Source organism: Fundulus heteroclitus, unplaced genomic scaffold (assembly GCF_011125445.2).
Source record: "Fundulus heteroclitus isolate FHET01 unplaced genomic scaffold, MU-UCD_Fhet_4.1 scaffold_41, whole genome shotgun sequence".
NCBI classification, from domain to species: Eukaryota; Metazoa; Chordata; class Actinopteri; order Cyprinodontiformes; family Fundulidae; genus Fundulus; species Fundulus heteroclitus.
The window spans coordinates 943983-962498 of NW_023396824.1; the positions used below are offsets into that span (position 1 = coordinate 943983).

The following is an 18516-nucleotide window of genomic DNA, read 5'->3' on the forward strand; positions in this document are numbered from 1 at the left end:
ATGAAGGAGGTCAATGAAGGAGGTCCATGAAAGGAGGAGTATGAAGGAGGTCCATGAAGGAGGAGTATGAAGGAGGTCCATGAAGGAGGAGTATGAAGGAGGTCCATGAAGGAGGTGTATAAAGGAGGTCCATGAAGGAGGTCTATGAAGGAGGTGTATGAGGAGCCAGGCAAGGAGGCCCAGGCTCTGGTCACCTACCTGAAGACAGCAAAGGCCAGGCCAAACACCAACATGGCCCTTTTCAAGGACTATGTGCTGAAGAGGCAGGCTTCAGCTGCAGCCCACCTGCCCACTGTCACACCTCCTTCCTCCTCCTCCTCCTCCAGCGCTGTAGACTCCTGGCCCCGTGCTCCAGCCCCCTGCAGAGCCTCCTGGACACTGGAAGGAGCACCTCCCATGGTTCCAGCAGGACTGGATCCTGAAGGCTTTGTTCAGGGCTAACTCTAAAACAGGGAAGCCAGAGCTGGTGCCACAGCTCACCTCCTGGTGGTCTCCTCCCCAGCCTCCGACCAACTTCACCCAGCCTCCTGCGTCTCCTGACCTCTTCTTCTGCCGCCCTTTGTTCCTCTGGATGCCTCTGAAGATGTGCTCCATTCCACTGGTCTGTGTCCAGCCAGCCTGCAATAGCCCCAGGCTGACAGCAGCTGGCCTGTACAGCACTGTGGTCAAGGTGCTGGACATAGATGGTGGTGTGACACGGCCACAGAGCTTCTAGAGTGCAAAGGGAGCAAGAAGAAGTATCCGGCCTGGTCAGAGGACATCCTGGGACAGCTGGACATCCTGGGCCAGCTGGACATCCTGGGACAGAGGACATCCTGGGACAGCTGGACATCCTGGGACAGAGGACATCCTGGGACAGCTGGACATCCTGGGACAGAGGACATCCTGGGACAGCTGGACATCCTGGGACAGCTGGACATGGGACACTGCATTAAATTCCCCGCCCTTCTGACATACAGGCATGACACATTAATGATAACAGCAATGTTCTATAATATGCTTGTGCTGTAGTAAACTAAATGGTGGAAAATGTCCTGCATGGCTTTAATAAACGCTGAGCAGAGCTCTTTTCCTGTCTGTAGCGTAGCGAGTCATGTGACTACAGAGTGGTCATCCTGATGCGGGAGAGAACTCAGGGTAACAGCGTCACGCAGCTTCATGAGAAGCTGCAAGAGGAGCACAGCGCAGCATGGACCCGCCGCACGCTGGACTACTTTGCTGCCTGTGAGGCCTTCACTGACTCCTGTCTGGTGGAGCCGCCACTCTTCTCTGCCCCTCCCCCCTCCCTAAACCCAAGTGGCTCCTGGCTGTGTAGCCAGGGACGTCCTGTCACGGCTGCCTGAGGTAAAGGCCAGAATAACGTCTGTCTTTGGCTCCGTGCTCCAGATGGACTCCACCAGAAAGGTAAAAACATCATATATGAATGATTGTAATTGCTTGGTGGCCGGTGCAGCTGCCATCAGTGCTGGATGGTGCAGCTGCCATCAGTGCTGGATGGTGCAGCTGCCATTAGTGCTGGATGGTGCAGCTGCCATCAGTGCTGGATGGTGCACCAATGTGGGCAAGGAGCACGGCCAGGTTCTGGTGTGGGTCCTGACAGCAGCAGAGGGCCGTGGACTGTGGCCCATAGCAGCAGGTATTATGAGGCGCTGCAGGGAGGCAGCAGTGGCACCTCCTGCCATAATGGATGTGGAGCGGGACTGCTGCAGCCCACAGTCACAGGTCAGGGCCATGTTGGCTGAGTGGAAGGAGCTTCATCAGCTCTATGGCGTATTCATGGCTCCACTCTCCAGGTGAAGTCTTCATCTTCTTTGTAGATTTATTAACTAATAAGTTTCATCTTCATTTCAAATTGCTGCCAAAGGAACAGGTGTGCTCTATTTCCATGTGTGCAAAACTCCACGTAGGAGAGAATCTCATCAAAGTCAAAGGATGTAACGAATAAATGTTACATTAGCCTCACATCGTCCCTTTTTGGTCTCCTTGCCTCAAACTGCTACGGCTGGATTTCGTCAAAAGTCAGGTTGCTATTGTAGAGCCCTAGAAATATGTTAGGAAAGTGAAGAGCGAGACGTTTCTTCCAAAACTTTATTTAAAAAAGTCATCTTCCTGTTCTTCTGTTTTTAATGGAGATAAATGTTCCTCTAAGTTTCCCACGTTTCCACCAGAGGAATGGTCTCTAAAGCTGCTCTGACTGAACCACACTGACAGTCCAGCTTTTCATTTCCACTCAGGGATTTTTAGTGGGAATCAAGTGAGACACCACCTGCTGATCTTTGGTTCTAATGGATGTTTTAAAGCTAGAAACTGAACCAAAGGATCCAGATAACTTGTTAAACTTCTGCTTTTAAACTCAGTTCTGACTAAATCTATAATCCCTGTTTGATGCATGAATCATTTTAATAATTCCTCATTTTAACCCAACTTTAACTTTAAAATTCCACACATCTAAAATGATTTTCTATCTTTCTGCCTGTCTGCTGGGATGCCAGATGTCGTCTTTCTCAGGTTCTAAAGTTATTTATGTAACAAGGAGACGATCTGAGGATCCAGGTTCTGTAGATTCTGGTTCTGGTCCGTCTGAAATGTCCAGGAAATGAGAAAAAAGGAAATGGTTCATGTTTGAATTTCTGATGAAAAGAGAAAATCTCTTTTCCTTCTCCAACGTCCACAGTGGACTTGATGAGAAGCTGCAGGTGAAGGTTTTACCCCCACAGTCCCTAAACAGGATTAAAATCTATGTTCTGACCTCAGCAGAGCAGAGCTGCATGATGAGCCTCAGATCCAACAGAACCAGAACCGTTCTGCAGGGAGAACAGAGAAAATCCTCCAGAGAAGATCTGAAAGTCTCTGAGCTGCTGCAGAAAGTGTTTCCATGCTCACCAAAGGAGAAGCTGGAGCAGATCAAACTTTATCTTTACTCACTTTTAGATTTTACCTTCAGAAAGAAGGAAATAAACAGATTTGATGTAAAATCCTGAAGAAAAGCTTCATCCTCTGATTGAAGAAACCATCATTTACTCACTGAGCTGTTTGCAGCAACAGATAAAAGGAGCAGAGCTGCCCAAACATTTGCAGAAAACATCTAAAATATGCTGAAAAACCTCCAGAAACTGCATCACAATGAAGCAAACATGCAGCCTGAAAACTTTAGAGTTGAGCTTTATTTCAGATTTCTGGGTTACAGGCTGAAAATGAAGCAGAGAAAAAAGATCAACTTTGCAGTTTCATCAGATTCAGATCAAAACTCCATGGAGCCACTAAATGCAGTTTAGTTTTCGTTTGATCCTCATTGGTCCACAGAGAAACAATATCAGACACTAAATGACAGACAGGATCAGATAAACAGGATCAACATCTCTAAGGTCAGAGTTCATCATCAGGATCCAGTCAGAGTCTCTTTAAAGTCAAACTGCTGCAGCTTCAACCTCTGGATCATCAGGAGAGCTCAGCTTCTCTCCTCTACTAAGATCATCAGTCCCTCCTCCACTCCCTGCAGAGAGAAGAAGGAGCAACAGAGGAGATCAGTGAGTGTTTCAGCCTCTGGAAGCTGAACATGAACATCTGTTCCTGAAACATCAGCTGACTAAGAAACATGGAGGCTGTCCCTGAACACATCTGGATGAAACTAGTGAGAGAAGGACACATGTCCAGATGTGCTGAGTGGACTTCAGCAGAGCTTGTGCTCTGTAGAAAGACCACATGGTGACTAAATGTAATGATGGGCTGTGAAATCAGTGATTTGCAGGCTGCAGTCAGACTGATCTCAGAGCTGTGACTAAGATGAAACTGATCAGCTGTTTGCTGTTGAAATGAGAGAACAAAGAGTCTGAGATCAGATCTGATGCTCCACAGCTTGATGAATGAGGACCACTGTCTCTAGACATGGTGGAAGGCTGTCAGCTGGAAGACATGAACACAACCACAACAGTCATCTTCACATGGACACAAAGACAGGAAGACAACAAGCTGCTGGCTCCTCTGATTGGCTCATTGTTGTTTTTGTGTCCAATCAGGAAGCCTGTCACCATTCTCCTCCCACTGAGAAGCTGCAGCTTTACTGGAAACACTGGATCTTTGCTTTGGTACCAACTGGGTTCAGAACAGTTCTGCTGACAGCAGCTGGACTCACTCCAACCATTTACTTACAGATACTCCAGTTTGTAGTGTGGACTCTTTACAAGATCCTGCAGCTGCTGAACATCTGACTCCTCCAGGTTGTTTCCTCCCAGGTCCAGTTCTGTCAGATGGGACAGGTTGGACTTCAGCGTCGTTACCAGATGTTTACAGCTGATCTTTGACAAACTGCAGTTAAACAATCTGAATAAAGAATAAAAGATGTGAGCTGAAGCCACCAGGATGCAGGTTCTAACAGTCCAACAGAACCAGTTAAAGAACTCTCATTAATATTAATGACAACAAGCTGCTGCTTCAATAAAGACCTGCTGACTTCAGCTCTTCAACAATCAACAATATCAGAACTTTCAATAGATAAAACTTGTTTAGCAGTTTTTACAGTCCTGGCTCTCATTTAGAAACTTTGTGTGGAATCCATACTAAAAGAGAACGCCAAGAAAAAGAAAATGGAGTATGGTAAAAATATTCAGATGAATCAAACCATGCTCAGACACAGCAGCAGCCATTTTCCTTTCTAGATCCCAGCTGTAGCGATACATTTGGTACCAGGTTCTGGCTCAGGTTCTGCCCTCTACACGCCCAGATTCAAGCAGAAACGCTCGATGCAAAGCACCTCATGAATGTTAATGTGTAGAAAATGTGTCAGCTGATCATTTTTTCATCATGGTGACGTGGCAGCCACGGAGAAAAAGCAAAGAAACGTTGGGAAAATTTCCCAGAGAGGCGTTTATTAAATGTGGAAATCAGAGGTAAAAGCTCAGATGTTGTCCACATTAAAACAAGTTGTTAAGAAGCTGTTAAAATAAGTTGTTAAAATGTAAACCACGCTGTGCTCCGTGGTGAAATTCCCCTGTGGCTGTGGGTTCAGATCCACATTCAGAGGAGAGAGGTCCCCCCCTAAAAAGGTGAGCACTGCCTGGGTGTGAGCAGAAAGCCTCCTTCTCTGCTCTCTGGGGGGTGGAGAGCTGCCTTTCACCTCCTCACAGGGAGGTGGAGCCACTTTCCCCTGTGGGGAGCAGCACAATGCATGCTGGGAGTCAGAAGCAGGAATTGGCCAGTCCTCATTATTGGCCAGGAAATCTTTGATCCCTGAAAGCGCGTTTCCTCAATTCTCCATCTGCACGGTCTTCCAGCAGTGCCAATGCATCCAGCCAGCAGCATTACGCACAAGTGTGTTTGACTGTTTGCAGCAATTAAAGGGATTGCTGCTCACCTGGTCACAATAATCTGTGGAACACGTCACCCTGGTGATGATTGGAGAGAGGAATGTGAAGGTAGAAAACCCAGAGAAGATGTTAGCAGACATGTTAGCATTTTGATTTATCTGAAATGTCCTGATGGATTTAAGAGTCACCACCAGCAGAATGAATAATACTGAGGTTTTAATGCTTCTGATCAAGATGATCTCTGATTAAAGTCTGATATGAAGTGAAAGTGAACGTCTGAGAGGAATCCTCATGCAGGTTGGCTGGAATTCACCACTTCACCATCTGCGTCTCCAGTTTCCTGTCTCCAAAATGAGCGTACGCCTGGGTCAGAACTGGCATGAGGACCACACATTTTCCCCTAAATTCATTTTTAGAGATCCTAACTTCTGCTGGAAAGTGGCATACGCACATTTCAGCTCCATTTAGTGTCAGCAAGCTTTCTAAATGACAGCCCTGCTGACTTCAGCTCTTCACCTCTGTCAGCTCCACCAGCAGCTCCATCAATACAAACTCAGCTTCTGCTGCCAAATTATTCAAGTTTCACAGAAAACAGACAAGTCAGCAGCAACTGTGGAGCAAATATGAACAAATGGAGATTAATGCAGATAAATGAACTATTTTACTGATTCCACAGCCATAAAAAAATGATGTGATGAGAATACTTCATGTAAACTGACTTTAGGAGCTGAAGCTCCCAGAAGCAGAACCTGCTACTGTGACATGTTGTGTCTGAGTGTTTTAGTCAGTAAAATCCTTCAGAGCTTCTAAAAGTGCTGAAGCATCAATCAGGGATTCTAGATTTGTTCCTGTCACACAGATTCCAGGAGCTGAAATTGACTTTTCTAAACTGGCTTGACTCCCCTCTGAGCCGCTTCACATGAGGGGCATTTCTACACACTGGGGGTTCCAATGCTGTCCGCTTCTGACCTGAGATCAGGGCTCAGACTCAGTTACACAGAGAGACAACATTAAAAACTGGCTCCAAGTCCAGGAACAAACTCAGCAAAGATTTATTACAATACAAGATCTGAACTTTGCTTTTCAGATCAATTACATCCACTAATTCAATTATTTTAACATCATCCTGTAGAAAATGGAGAAAAACTGACCTGATGAAGGTTTAAAGAGATTAAAAACCTTCAGATAAATGAAACATCAGCATTTTATTTCTTCTCTCTTCCTCTTCCTCAGTTCTGGATAAAAGCTGCAAATCTAAACTGAAATTCAGCTCATTGTTTCATGTTTTCTGCTGATTATTGAATAAATGCTGACAGGAAGTTAGAAAAAGAAAGAAACTTTAAGTGGAGCAAAGCAGTGAAGAAGAAAGCAGACTTTACCATGAAGATCCTCAGTGTGGATCAGTAGAATATCAGCCAGATGTCTGCAGTTTAGTGTCAACACAACTTTCACATCACAGATATCAGAACTAAAACGGAGTCTGACCTCAGTTTCTGTAGTTTGCAGAGGGGAGTCTGGAGGAAACCACAGAGCTCCTTCACTCCACCATCTTTCAGGTTGTTGTTACTCAGGTCCAGTTCTTTCAGATGGGACGGGTTGGACTTCAGCGCCGATATCAGATGTTCACAGCTGATCTCTGACAAGCTGCAGTTCTCTAATCTGAATAAAGAATGAAAGATGTGAGCTGAAGCCACCAGGATGCAGGTTAAAACTGAAACATGAACAAATAAATGATCAAATGTAGAAAATGAATGTCCCTGAATGTAAAAGTGCCAGAAACATGATGAACTGATGTCTGATATGTGATCCAGTAGAACTGATTTAAAGAGTTAAAGCCAGCAGAACCAGAACATGTTATCATGACGTGTGAAGGTCCAGATCAAGGTGTGGTTCTCAGCAGTGGCGGCTGCTGATGAAGATGTTCTGGGCTTAGGGTTGGGGGGCACTAGAGCTTGGAGATTAGCAGCCAACAATAAACTCTCCTTGAACATAAATCCATCCATGATCACTTGCTGCTGCTGGATATTTAAGTCTGATGGCTCTGGCGTCTGTTTAAAATGCTGCTGTCTTCTAGTCTGGCTCAGGGTTCTGCTAGAACAGTGGTTCTCAGAGCCAGAATGTTCTAAACATGGATCATTTAACAGAGTTTCAGCTCACATTGTTCTGGATTCATCTTCAAGCTAAAGCAGCAGCCTAGAGTCCATCAGCCAGCTTGTTAGCATCGGCTAGCTGCTATGCTAAGCTAGCGGCTAAACACAGTCCACAAAGCTTCAGCGTCTTCTACCTCAGACTGAAGCTCACTTAGTCACTGTGGATCATCGTGGGGACAAACCACGGCACACATTACTGTTTATAGTCCAAAGACAAGCAGCTTAACATGGAGATGTTGACTTATGGCCGCAGAACCAGAATCTCTGAGGCTTCTCCTGCTGAGCTCTCTGAGCCAGACTCACGATGCATTCAATGACTGCCTCTGTGTAGGAAATTACACTTCTGCTTCTTCTTCTTTTGTTTTTTTGACGGATGGCAACCAAGTTAAGGTGCATTTACTGCCACCTACCAGACTGGAGTGTGGTCATCAATGATCTCAGAGGGAAAGTAATAATACTTCAATGTACTAGTGATCACATGTCACATATGTATGTATGTGTGTGTATTCACATGCATACACAGATACATACACACTTTAAATACGATTAAATATCACAGTGTTTTTAAATATCTAATTGATTTTTAACAGAATTTGATTAATTTCCTAAAAGATTAAGCATAGAAAATCCTATTTTCCCTCTATTTAGTATCGACTTTAAGTGCTGACGTTCCTCTAATTACATTCTAATAGGACATGTTCCACTGTTTCCGTCTGATTACAGTAATTAAAGTCCCTGTTTCATGTTCCCCTGTTCTGGAAAGAGAACCATTAAGTTCTACCTCTTCTTTCTGCCTTCCACTCATACAAATCCCCCCCCCCCCCCCCACAGTCTTTTGAATTTCATATAAATCTCTACCAGTGTCATGATTAGCCCATTGTTCCTGCCCAACTTTATGGATTTTATTTTGAATCATAGATTTTCCCTCACTTTTGCTTAAAGGAACACTTAAGTTAATAATATCTGATTTCAGGGCCTGTTTAGCTAATATATCTACTTCTGCATTTCCTTCTATACCCACATGAGCAGGAATCCAGAAAAATCAAACTAAACATTTTTTAGTATGTAGCTGAACTAATAAGTGATGCTGTGGCCCAGCTTTGACATCTCCAATAATCCACAAGGGCCACAGATGCACTTTAGACGAGTAATTTACGCAGGCAAAAAAATAAATCTGTTTTCCAGGTAAAGTCGTTTAGTTTGTGGTTTGTGGTATCTCTCTTTTGCAAGTAAGCAAACAGAAATTGACAAACATTTTCCTCCCTGCTTCTCTTGCGCTGGTAAAAAAACAAACATCCACCCAGATGCATGCTGGTCCTTCCACTGACAGCCTATTAATAAACTTAATTCACCCAAATTACTCATAACTAACCAGAAGCAAAGAAAACTAAATAACCAACACATAATCTCAAAATAAATATCAAACAATAAAGTAAAATAAATAACCTTCACGAGATTATACACAAAAAATACAACTTTAATTAATAACAAAAAATAATTGGCTCCTACACTCCAGCTCCTAATTTTTGCTTTAACCGCTGAATATTATGGATTTTTCAAAATTTATATTAATAGATGTTCCTTCACATTTGTAAACTTTAATTTTTGTTTGTTTTTAAAGAGTATTATTAGGTTTTCTGCTCAAAGCGACAGTAGATGGCGCAAGTTTAAATAATCTAACCTACTGGATCTAACTAGCTACCCGAAAGAGCACCTGCTAGCTAACCATTATTAATAAAACTTTTATTCATTAATAAAACTTTAGAAATTATCTCCCCCTCTGGTTTTTTTGCAAATCACACACTGCATATATGCTATACAGCCATAATCCAAGGAAGATCTCATGACAGCCTGATAAACTGCCAACAGCACTTCTTGAAGCTCCCATTCCTGTCCACAAAGACATCTCAACTAATTATTTATTTTTACATCTATTTTGAACTAATTCTATCTACTGTTTCCAAGGTAACTTTTCATCAAAGATGACCCCTAAAAACCTGACTTTATTCACTTGTTCAAGCTTCTGATTATAAAGAGTTAAATTAACTTCCTAATGTCTTCTATAAAACTAATAACTTGGGACTTTGCAGCTGACATTCTAAATTATTTATTTACCAACCTTCCACTTTCAAAATGGCCTCCTACATCTTTTTCTGCAAATACATCAGATTCTGACCCTCACCCACAGAGCCCCATCATCTGCAAATAAAGATTTCCCTATACTACCATCTATCTCATCAGAAATGTCATTTATCATAATATTAAAAAGAATTGGGCTACACACACTGCCTTGTGGGCTACCATTCTCAACAATATATCTAGTAAAGAAAGCAGCCCCAACTCTAACTTCTATTTCTCTACCAAACAGAAAATCTAAAACCCAGTTATACTCTTACCACTCAGGCCAGGTTTTTCTAATTTAATCAATAATCCCTCTTTCCATAACATCTCATACACAGTGGTGGCTGGCCAGTAGGGGGCGCTCATGCACCACCCCCTTTAAATCGTTTAGATAATAAATGATTTCTGAACTGCAAAGTACTTAGAAATCTATTTATTCATACTGTGTGTCCAATAGACATGTTAGAATTTATTAAAATAGTAAATACATAATTCTATTTAATTGCTCACATTGTGCACACTTCCTTTCCTATGTGCAGGGCGCCGGTCTAATGGGAGTGAATGTAGGCGCATCAACTTGGGCAAGCACGTGATCTGAGGCTGACTTTTAATTGGTTATCTAAGGTTTTCCACAGGGCGCATCGCTCTGCGTCCCGGACACACCCATTCTGTTGTGTCATTACTGGTAGAGTGTCAGTACTGGCTAATTTTTTTAAAAACATTGTGTGATTGGACAATCCCCGATTCGACTCAGCGCAGCTGCAGTTCGTTAGGTTGATTCACGGTTATGCTTGCAAAGTGGAGTAGTTTCAAAATGAGAGAAAATTCTGTTTTGTCTTTACAAAAAAATGCTTTTACAAAGCGTTCACTTGAAGAAAAAAACAGGATAAAGGAGCTTGGACCGGATCGTCTTAATTTACAAATTCAGCAGCAGGCAAGTGATCTCTCCACTCCATGGTTGGACAAAGCAGTGTAGGTAGTAGTCAGCCAGTGAAGAAGCGTCGGACACTCAGTGTAGAAGACCATGAAAGGATTGCTGCAGAGGTGAATTGTTGTGGAAAATCACTGTTACACTGGTTTATAGTAGTGTTATTTAATATATTAGGAAGATGTGCGTTGTAGTTAGAAATACCTTTAGTTGTGTCTATGCTGTGTAGGTATGTTGATATAATGTTTGTCAGCAAGATATTTTATTATTTAAGTTGTACTGAAGTTTATGGGTAATGGGGAATAAAACATTTGGTTAATGAATTTTGTATAATCTTGTCCCACAAAAATGCTGTAACACATTTCATAACACAGCCTTAAAAAATGACAGCAAATGTTATTAAAATCAGGAAAACAATCTAGAAGAAGTCTTTTCAGAAACTGTCACGCTCTTGAAGATCCTCATCACCACACCCATGGCCACAGCAGAAGCTGAAATGTGCTTTTCAACTCTGAAAAGAATCAAGACTTTTCTGAGAAACTCAATGACTCAGGACAGGCTGAATGCATTGGCCATGTTGTCAATGGAGAAAAGACTAGTCACAGAGATGACTGACTTTAACAAGAATATAATTAAGAAATTTGCTGGGCAGAAGGAAAGGAGGGCAAAATTCATGTTCAAATAGTGCTATTTTTTAAGATTTGTTTTATTTGTTTTTCATTTGTTTGTTTGTGTGCGCCCCCCTCAGTTTTTTTAGCACCAGCCGCCACTGCTCATACACCTTTTCTATGTCAAAGAACACAGCTAACACTATTTCTTTATTTGTTTGAGCTTTCCTTACTTCTGACTCCAGGCACAGAACCACATCCATCGTATTTCTCCCTTTATGAAAACCACTTTGAAAAGGACAGAATAAATGTTTACTTTCTAGAAAAGATGATATTCTGTTACAATTCTCTCCATAGTTTTCCCTAATTGAGATGTCAGAGCTATAGGCCTATAGTCTGAAGGCTCTGCTGCATTTTTACCTGCTTCAACACAGGAATTATAACTGACTGTTTTCATGCTGCAGGAATAATCCCCGTCTCCCACATCAGATTAAACAGTTTTAAAAGAACAGTCAGAGATCTATCATTTAAATGTTTAAGAATTATAGAACAAACTGCATCTTTTCCTGGTGTTGACTGTTTAATATTATAAATAGGTTTTGTCAGCTCATACAAAGTAAAAGGCAGATCTAGATCATTGATTTGTAACCATTCTCTTATTAGTGACTCCTGGATTTTCAGCTAAAATCTTCTCTTTATAACTCGTTATATCTTCAGATAAATCTTCTGAACTATGAACTTTAATTAACGTTTCTGCTAATAACTGCTTTTTCTTTATCACTAACAGCTATTTTCCCGTTAAATTCTAGAACAGGTAAGGAAAAGTTCTTAACACCATTAACTTTCTAAATAACTCTCCATACCTCAGACAACTTGGTTTCTCTTCCAATAGAATTACAATACTGCCTCCAACATGCCTGCTTAGCTGCTCTAACAGTCTTCCTAACTATAGCTTGGGCTTTCTTATATTGAATTAAAGCCTCTAAAGTATGACATCTCCTTTATTTCTTCCCCTAATAGCAATACTATATTGCTCATTCCACCATGGAATAGACTTTTTATTTCCTCCTCTCCTGTTTTAGAAATTGCAGTTTCAGCTGCATTAACAATAACAGACACAATCTTTGAGTTACATAACTCCACATCAGAAAACAGGTTTTCATCTAGTTTATCCCACTGGTTATTAACTAAATAGTGAAATAATTCCCAATTAGCCCTACTTAGTCTCCATCTAGGAATCCGTACTTCCTCTTCTTTAACTACATCAGAACCAACTGATAATATAACAGGAAAATGATCACTACCCAGAGGAGAATTACTCATTACCTCCAAGATGTAATTCCAGCTATTCCATGTGACACCAATGTTAAATCTAAAACACTTTCTGAATTCCTACTATGAAGTCAAATGAGGGAAAAAAATGCACTGTGTTTCACACGGACTTAAAAGAGGGACGAACAACAAGGAAGAGAGAGCGGAGAAGAAAGCAAGCCAGACAAAGAGGACTGAAGTTTGGGGGATCAGAGATCCTGGACACTTTGTGCAGAGGAGGACAAATCTGTAAGACGAGCAGAGAGGCAGCCGGTAAGACAAGCTGTAATGTCTATTAAATCAGACTGCAAGGTTACCCATGTACCTCCAACAGGGCCTCCAGATTTGCCAGCTCATTAACACCCATTGACAGCAACACCTGAACTGAAGAGGTGGATTGTGGTAGAGAAGTTTGGCATTGATTGATTGATTGATTGATTGATTTTATGATTGAACTGATTGTTGTGTTGTTGAATACTGGATTTAGATGTTAAGTTTACCTATTAATTAACTTGGCATCATTTGAGAAAGAATTGCAACTGGAAGCTATTTATATTTATAAAATGAATATTTATGACTAATATTCAAAAGTAGATATTTGTATATTTAAATAAATGTAATTGTGTAATTGTAAATATTTATTCGAAATGTATTTTAAAGTTAAAGAACTTAAGTTTAGTTACTTGTTCATTTAACTTTGATTACTTTGTGGGTTTGATTCACGGTGGTTTGCTTTGTATTGTTTATATAGATTACCATTTCCTTTGTAGTTTAAGTGAAATTAATTTAAGTAAATTAACTTATGGATTAGTAATTGTTTATTTATTTTTCTTCTTTTTGGGCTTGTTTAAAGGTTTTTACCTGCTTCTGGACCAATTTGCACATGTCCTGACATTCACCAAATAAATGGAGGATAAAAGAAGGAAAACTGCGTGGTCCTTTGAGTCAAAACCCTGTTGATAAAAGTCTGCATGAATTTATCCATCCCTTTTTCAAGTGGGGAAGCTGCACAGATTAAAAAAGAACTTGACACCTACTACAATCATACCTAGTAGGACATCCATCATTAACACAAACCAGTGAATGTAATTTTAGAAACTCTTCAGTGACCAATCCATCTGCATCTGTATTTAGACTGCCCCATAAAACATGATGTGAACTGAAATCACTACACCATACAGTCTTTCCCTCATGCTCTTCATTTACTTCATTAAGATCTTCAATGGTCAACTTCCTGCTACAATTATATAGATTAATCACTGAAATCTGACCATTTCCTATCCAGATCTTAACAACTGTTGATTCATAATTCTGCCCTATTCATTCCACTTTATGTCTTATACCATTTTACACAAAAGTTACCCCCCCCCCCCCTCTGTCTTTCCTTTCTATCATTCCTAGTTGTTTTATATCCAGGAATTATAAAATCTAATTGGGACTTAAGCCAAGTTTCCTGAATGTAAATCAGATGAGGCTTAATTATCAGATCAGAAATGCATTTCTTAAACTCTAGACCATCACTAATGAGACTTCTTTCCTTTCACTGGAATATAACTAATATGAAGAAGGGCCACCACTGCATGATTGAGGAAGAGAAGATTGTGTCTCATTTAGTTTCTCCTTAATTGATTCCCAGCTAGCATTCTTAAAATCAAGATACTTTTGGGCTGCCTTCACAATAATTAGATTTTTTTCTGTTTTCCTTTGAGCAGAGCAATTTATAACCTCCACCATGAATAAACCAAATGCTCTTTCTTCATGAGTAGAGTGTCATCTTTAATCTTGTTGCCTTCAGGCAATCAGAACTTCCTTCTTCTAGCCCTGTCACTTTCTTTGGCTGCATCATTGGTGGAACAGCCACTTTTTTAGCTGCTTCTGCATCAGTGATCCCAGCAGTGATTTTAACTTTCTGTACTTCCACAGCTCTTTTACTAGCTACACATCTCCTGAAACCTGAACTATGTCCAGCTCCACCATTACAACATCTCAAAGGAGCTCCTTCCTCACATTTCCATACTCATCATCACCAGCACATCTCCCACACTTCTGTTTCCCTGCATTCTGCCCCCACATGTCCACATCTTTGACATTTAAAGCACCACAGTGGTGGAGGAATAAATGGTTTAACATCAGAACTCATATTTTCCACAAACACTTTGTCTGCTTGAGTTTTCTCTTCAAACTTTAGCATGATAGAAAAACTTTCACTCCTTTCTCTATTTTTGTTTCTTTTAACCGTTTGACTCCAACTACTTTCCCTCCTGATAAATTAGATTTAATGTCATCAACTCAGGAGAAATACCTGAAATAACACCGCACACATATTTCCTGTTATCTAACATTCTCCCCCTCACATTCTCACCTAGGACTTTTTATATTCAGGACCTGTCCTTTTTGTTTAACATCATTACAAATGATCAGCAAATATCCATCTTTCAACACATTAACATTTCTCACTTTTCCAAATTATTCAAGTTTCACAGAAAACAAACAAGTCAGCAGCAACTGTGGAGGAACTATGAACAAATGGAGATTAATGCAGATAAATTAACTATTTTAATGATTCCACAGCCATAAAAACATGATGTGATGGAGAATATTTCATGTAAACTGACTTTAGGAACTGAAGCTCCCAGAAGCAGAACCTGCTACTGGGACATGTTGTGTCTGAGTGTTTTAGTCAGTAAAATCCTTGTAGAGCTTCTAAAAGTGCTGAAGCATCAATCAGGGATTCTAGATTTGTTCCTGTCACACAGATTCCAGGAGCTGAAATTGACTTTTCTAAACTGGCTTGAATCCCCTCTGAGCCGCTTCACATGAGGGGCATTTCTACACACTGGGGGTCCCAATGCTGTCCGCTTCTGACCTGAGATCAGGGCTCAGACTCAGTTACACAGAGAGACAACATTAAAAACTGGCTCCAAGTCCAGGAACAAACTCGGCAAAGATTTGTTACAATACAAGATCTGAACTTTGCTTTTCAGCTCAATTACATCCACTTATTCAATTATTTTAACATCATCCAGTAGAAAATGGAGAAAAACTGACCTGATGAAGGTTTAAAGAGATTAAAAACCTTCAAATAAATGAAACATCAGCATTTTATTTCTTCTCTCTTCCTCTTCCTCAGTTCTGGATAAAAGCTGCAACTCTAAACTAAAATTCAGCTCATTGTTTCATGTTTTCTGCTGATTATTGAATAAATGCTGGCAGGAAGTTAGAAAAAGAAAGAAACTTTAAGTGGAGCAAAGCAGTGAAGAAGAAAGCAGACTTTACCATGAAGATCCTCAGTGTGGATCAGTAGAATATCAGCCAGATGTCTGCAGTTTAGTGTCAACACAACTTTCACATCACAGATATCAGAACTAAAACATGGAGCCTTACATCAGTGTCTGTAGTTTGCAGAGGGGAGTCTGGAGGAAACCACAGAGCTCCTTCACTCCACCATCTTTCAGGTAGTTGTTGTACAGGTTCAGTTCTGTCAGATGGGACGGGTTGGACTTCAGGGCAGAACCCAGATGATCACAGCTGATCTCTGACAAACTGCAGCTCCACAATCTGAATAAAGAATGAAAGATGTGAGCTCTCCTGTTTTAGAAATTGCAGTTTCAGCTGCATTAACAATAACAGACACAATCTTTGAGTTACATGACTCCACATCAGAAAACAAGTTTTCATCTAGTTTATCCCACTGGTTATTAACTAAATAGTGAAATAATTCCCAATTAGCCCTACTTAGTCGACATCTAGGAATCAGTACTTCCTCTTCTTTAACTACATCAGAACCAACTGATATTATAACAGAAAAATGATCACTACCCAGAGGAGAATCACTCATCACCTCCAAGATGTAATTCCAGCTATTCCATGTGACACCAATGTTAAATCTAAAACACTTTCTGAATTCCTACTACAATCATACCTAGTAGGACATCCATTATTAACACAAACCAGTGAATGTAATTCTAGAATCTCTTCAGTGACCAATCCATCTGCATTTGTATTTAGACTGCCCTATAAAACATGATGTGAACTGAAATCACTACACCATACACTCTTTCCTTCATGCTCTTCATTTACTTCATTAAGATCTTCAATGGTCAACTTCCTGCTACAATTATATAGATTAATCACTGAAATCTGACCATTTCCTATCCAGGTCTTAACAACTGTTGATTCATAATTCTGCCCTATTCATTCCACTTTATATCTTATACCATTTTACACAAAAGTTACCCCCCCTGTCTTTCCTTTCTATCATTCCTAGTTGTTTTATATCCAGGAATTATAAAATCTAATTGGGGCTTAAGCCAAGTTTCCTGAATGTAAATCAGATGAGGCTTAATTATCAGATCAGAAATGTATTTCTTAAACTCTAGACCATCACTAATGAGACTTCTTTCCTTTCACTGGAATATAACTAACATGAAGAAGGGCCACCACTGCATGATTGAGGCAGAGAAGATTGTGTCTCATTTAGTTTCTCCTTAATTGATTCCCAGCTAGCATTCTTAAAATCAAGATACTTTTGGGCTGTCTTCACAATTATTGCATTTTTTTCTGTTTTCCTTTGAGCAGAGCAATTTATAACCTCCACCATGAATAAACCAAATGCTCTTTCTTCATGAGTAGTGTCATCTTTAATCTTGTTGCCTTCAGACAATCAGAACTTCCTTCTTCTAGCCCTGTCACTTTCTTTGGCTGCATCATTGGTGGAACAGGCACTTTTTAGCTGCTTCTGCATCAGTGATCCCAGCAGTGATTTTAACTTTCTGTACTTCCACAGCTCTTTTACTAGCTACACATACCCTGAAACCTGAACTATGTCCACCTCCACCATTACAACATCTCAAAGGAGCTCCTTCCTCACATTTCCATACTCATCATCCACAGCACATCTCCCACACTTCTGTTTCCCTGCATTCTGCCGCCACATGTCCACATCTTTGACATTTAAAGCACCGCAGTGTTTGAGGAATAAATGGTTTAACATCAGAACTCATATATTCCACAAACACTTTGTCTGCTTGAGTTTTCTCTTCAAACTTTAGCATGATAGGAAACTTTCACTCCTTTCTCTATTTTTGTTTCTTTTAACCGTTTGACTTCAACTACTTTCCCTCCTGATAAATTAGATTTAATGTCATCAACTCAGGAGAAATAACTGAAATAACACCGCACACATATTTCAATTCAATTCAATTCAATTCAATTCAATTCAATTTTATTTATATAGCGCCAAATCATGAAACATGTCATCTCAAGGCACATTACAAAGTCAAGTTCAATCATATTATACAGATTGGGTCAGATTATACAGATTGGTCAAAAATGTCCTATATAAGGAAACCAGTTGATTGCATCAAAGTCCGACAAGCAGCATTCACTCCTGGGGAACCGTAGAGCCACAGGAAGAGTCATCTGCATTGTACATGGCTTTGCTGCAATCCCTCATACTGAACAAGCATGAAGTGACAGTGGGAAGAAAAACCACCCATTAACGGGAAAAAAACCCTCCGGCAGAACCGGGCTCAGTATGAACGGTCATCTGCCTTGACCGACTGGGGTTACAGAAGACAGAACAGAGACACAACAAGAGAAACAAAAAAGCACAGAAGCACACATTGATCTAGTAATCTGTTCTACATTAGATGGTAGTAGCGGGTGAGCCGTCTTCTCTGGATGATGTCACAGTTAACAGAACGCCAGACCAGGTGTACCTACTATGAAGAGAAAAGAGAGAGAACAGAAAGTTAAAGCAGAAATGACAACACATAATGCATAATTGAAGAACAGTAGAACTCAATATAGTGAGAAAATTAGATCCTGATATACTCCAGTAACCTAAGCCTATAGCAGTAAAACTATAAAGGTAGCTGAGAGTAACATGAGCCACTAGTTATAATTTTTGTCAAAAAGAAAAGTTTTAAGCCTAGTCTTAAAAGTAGACAGGGTGTCTGCCTCACGGACCAAAACTGGGAGTTGGTTCCACAGGAGAGGACCCTCATAGCTAAAGGATCTGCCTCCCATTCTACTTTTAGAGACTCTAGGAACCACCAGCAGACCTGCAGTCTGAGAGCGAAGTGCTCTGTTAG

At 40.6% G+C, this 18516-nt stretch overlaps 2 protein-coding genes across 2 annotated transcripts in view; both read right to left on the minus strand.

Annotated features, from left to right (window-relative positions):
• The window catches only part of LOC118560255 (protein NLRC3-like), a 943592-nt gene that overhangs the window by 792093 nt on the left and 132983 nt on the right, over positions 1-18516 (minus strand). The window lies entirely within an intron of this gene.
• LOC118560258 (protein NLRC3-like) overlaps positions 4960-18516 on the minus strand; it is a 492641-nt gene continuing 479084 nt past the window's right edge. The window contains exon 4 of the mRNA XM_036131177.1: positions 4960-5143. Coding sequence (XP_035987070.1) covers positions 5110-5143 — 34 coding nt within the window. The 3' untranslated portion in view covers positions 4960-5109. The remainder of the gene's footprint in view (positions 5144-18516) is intronic.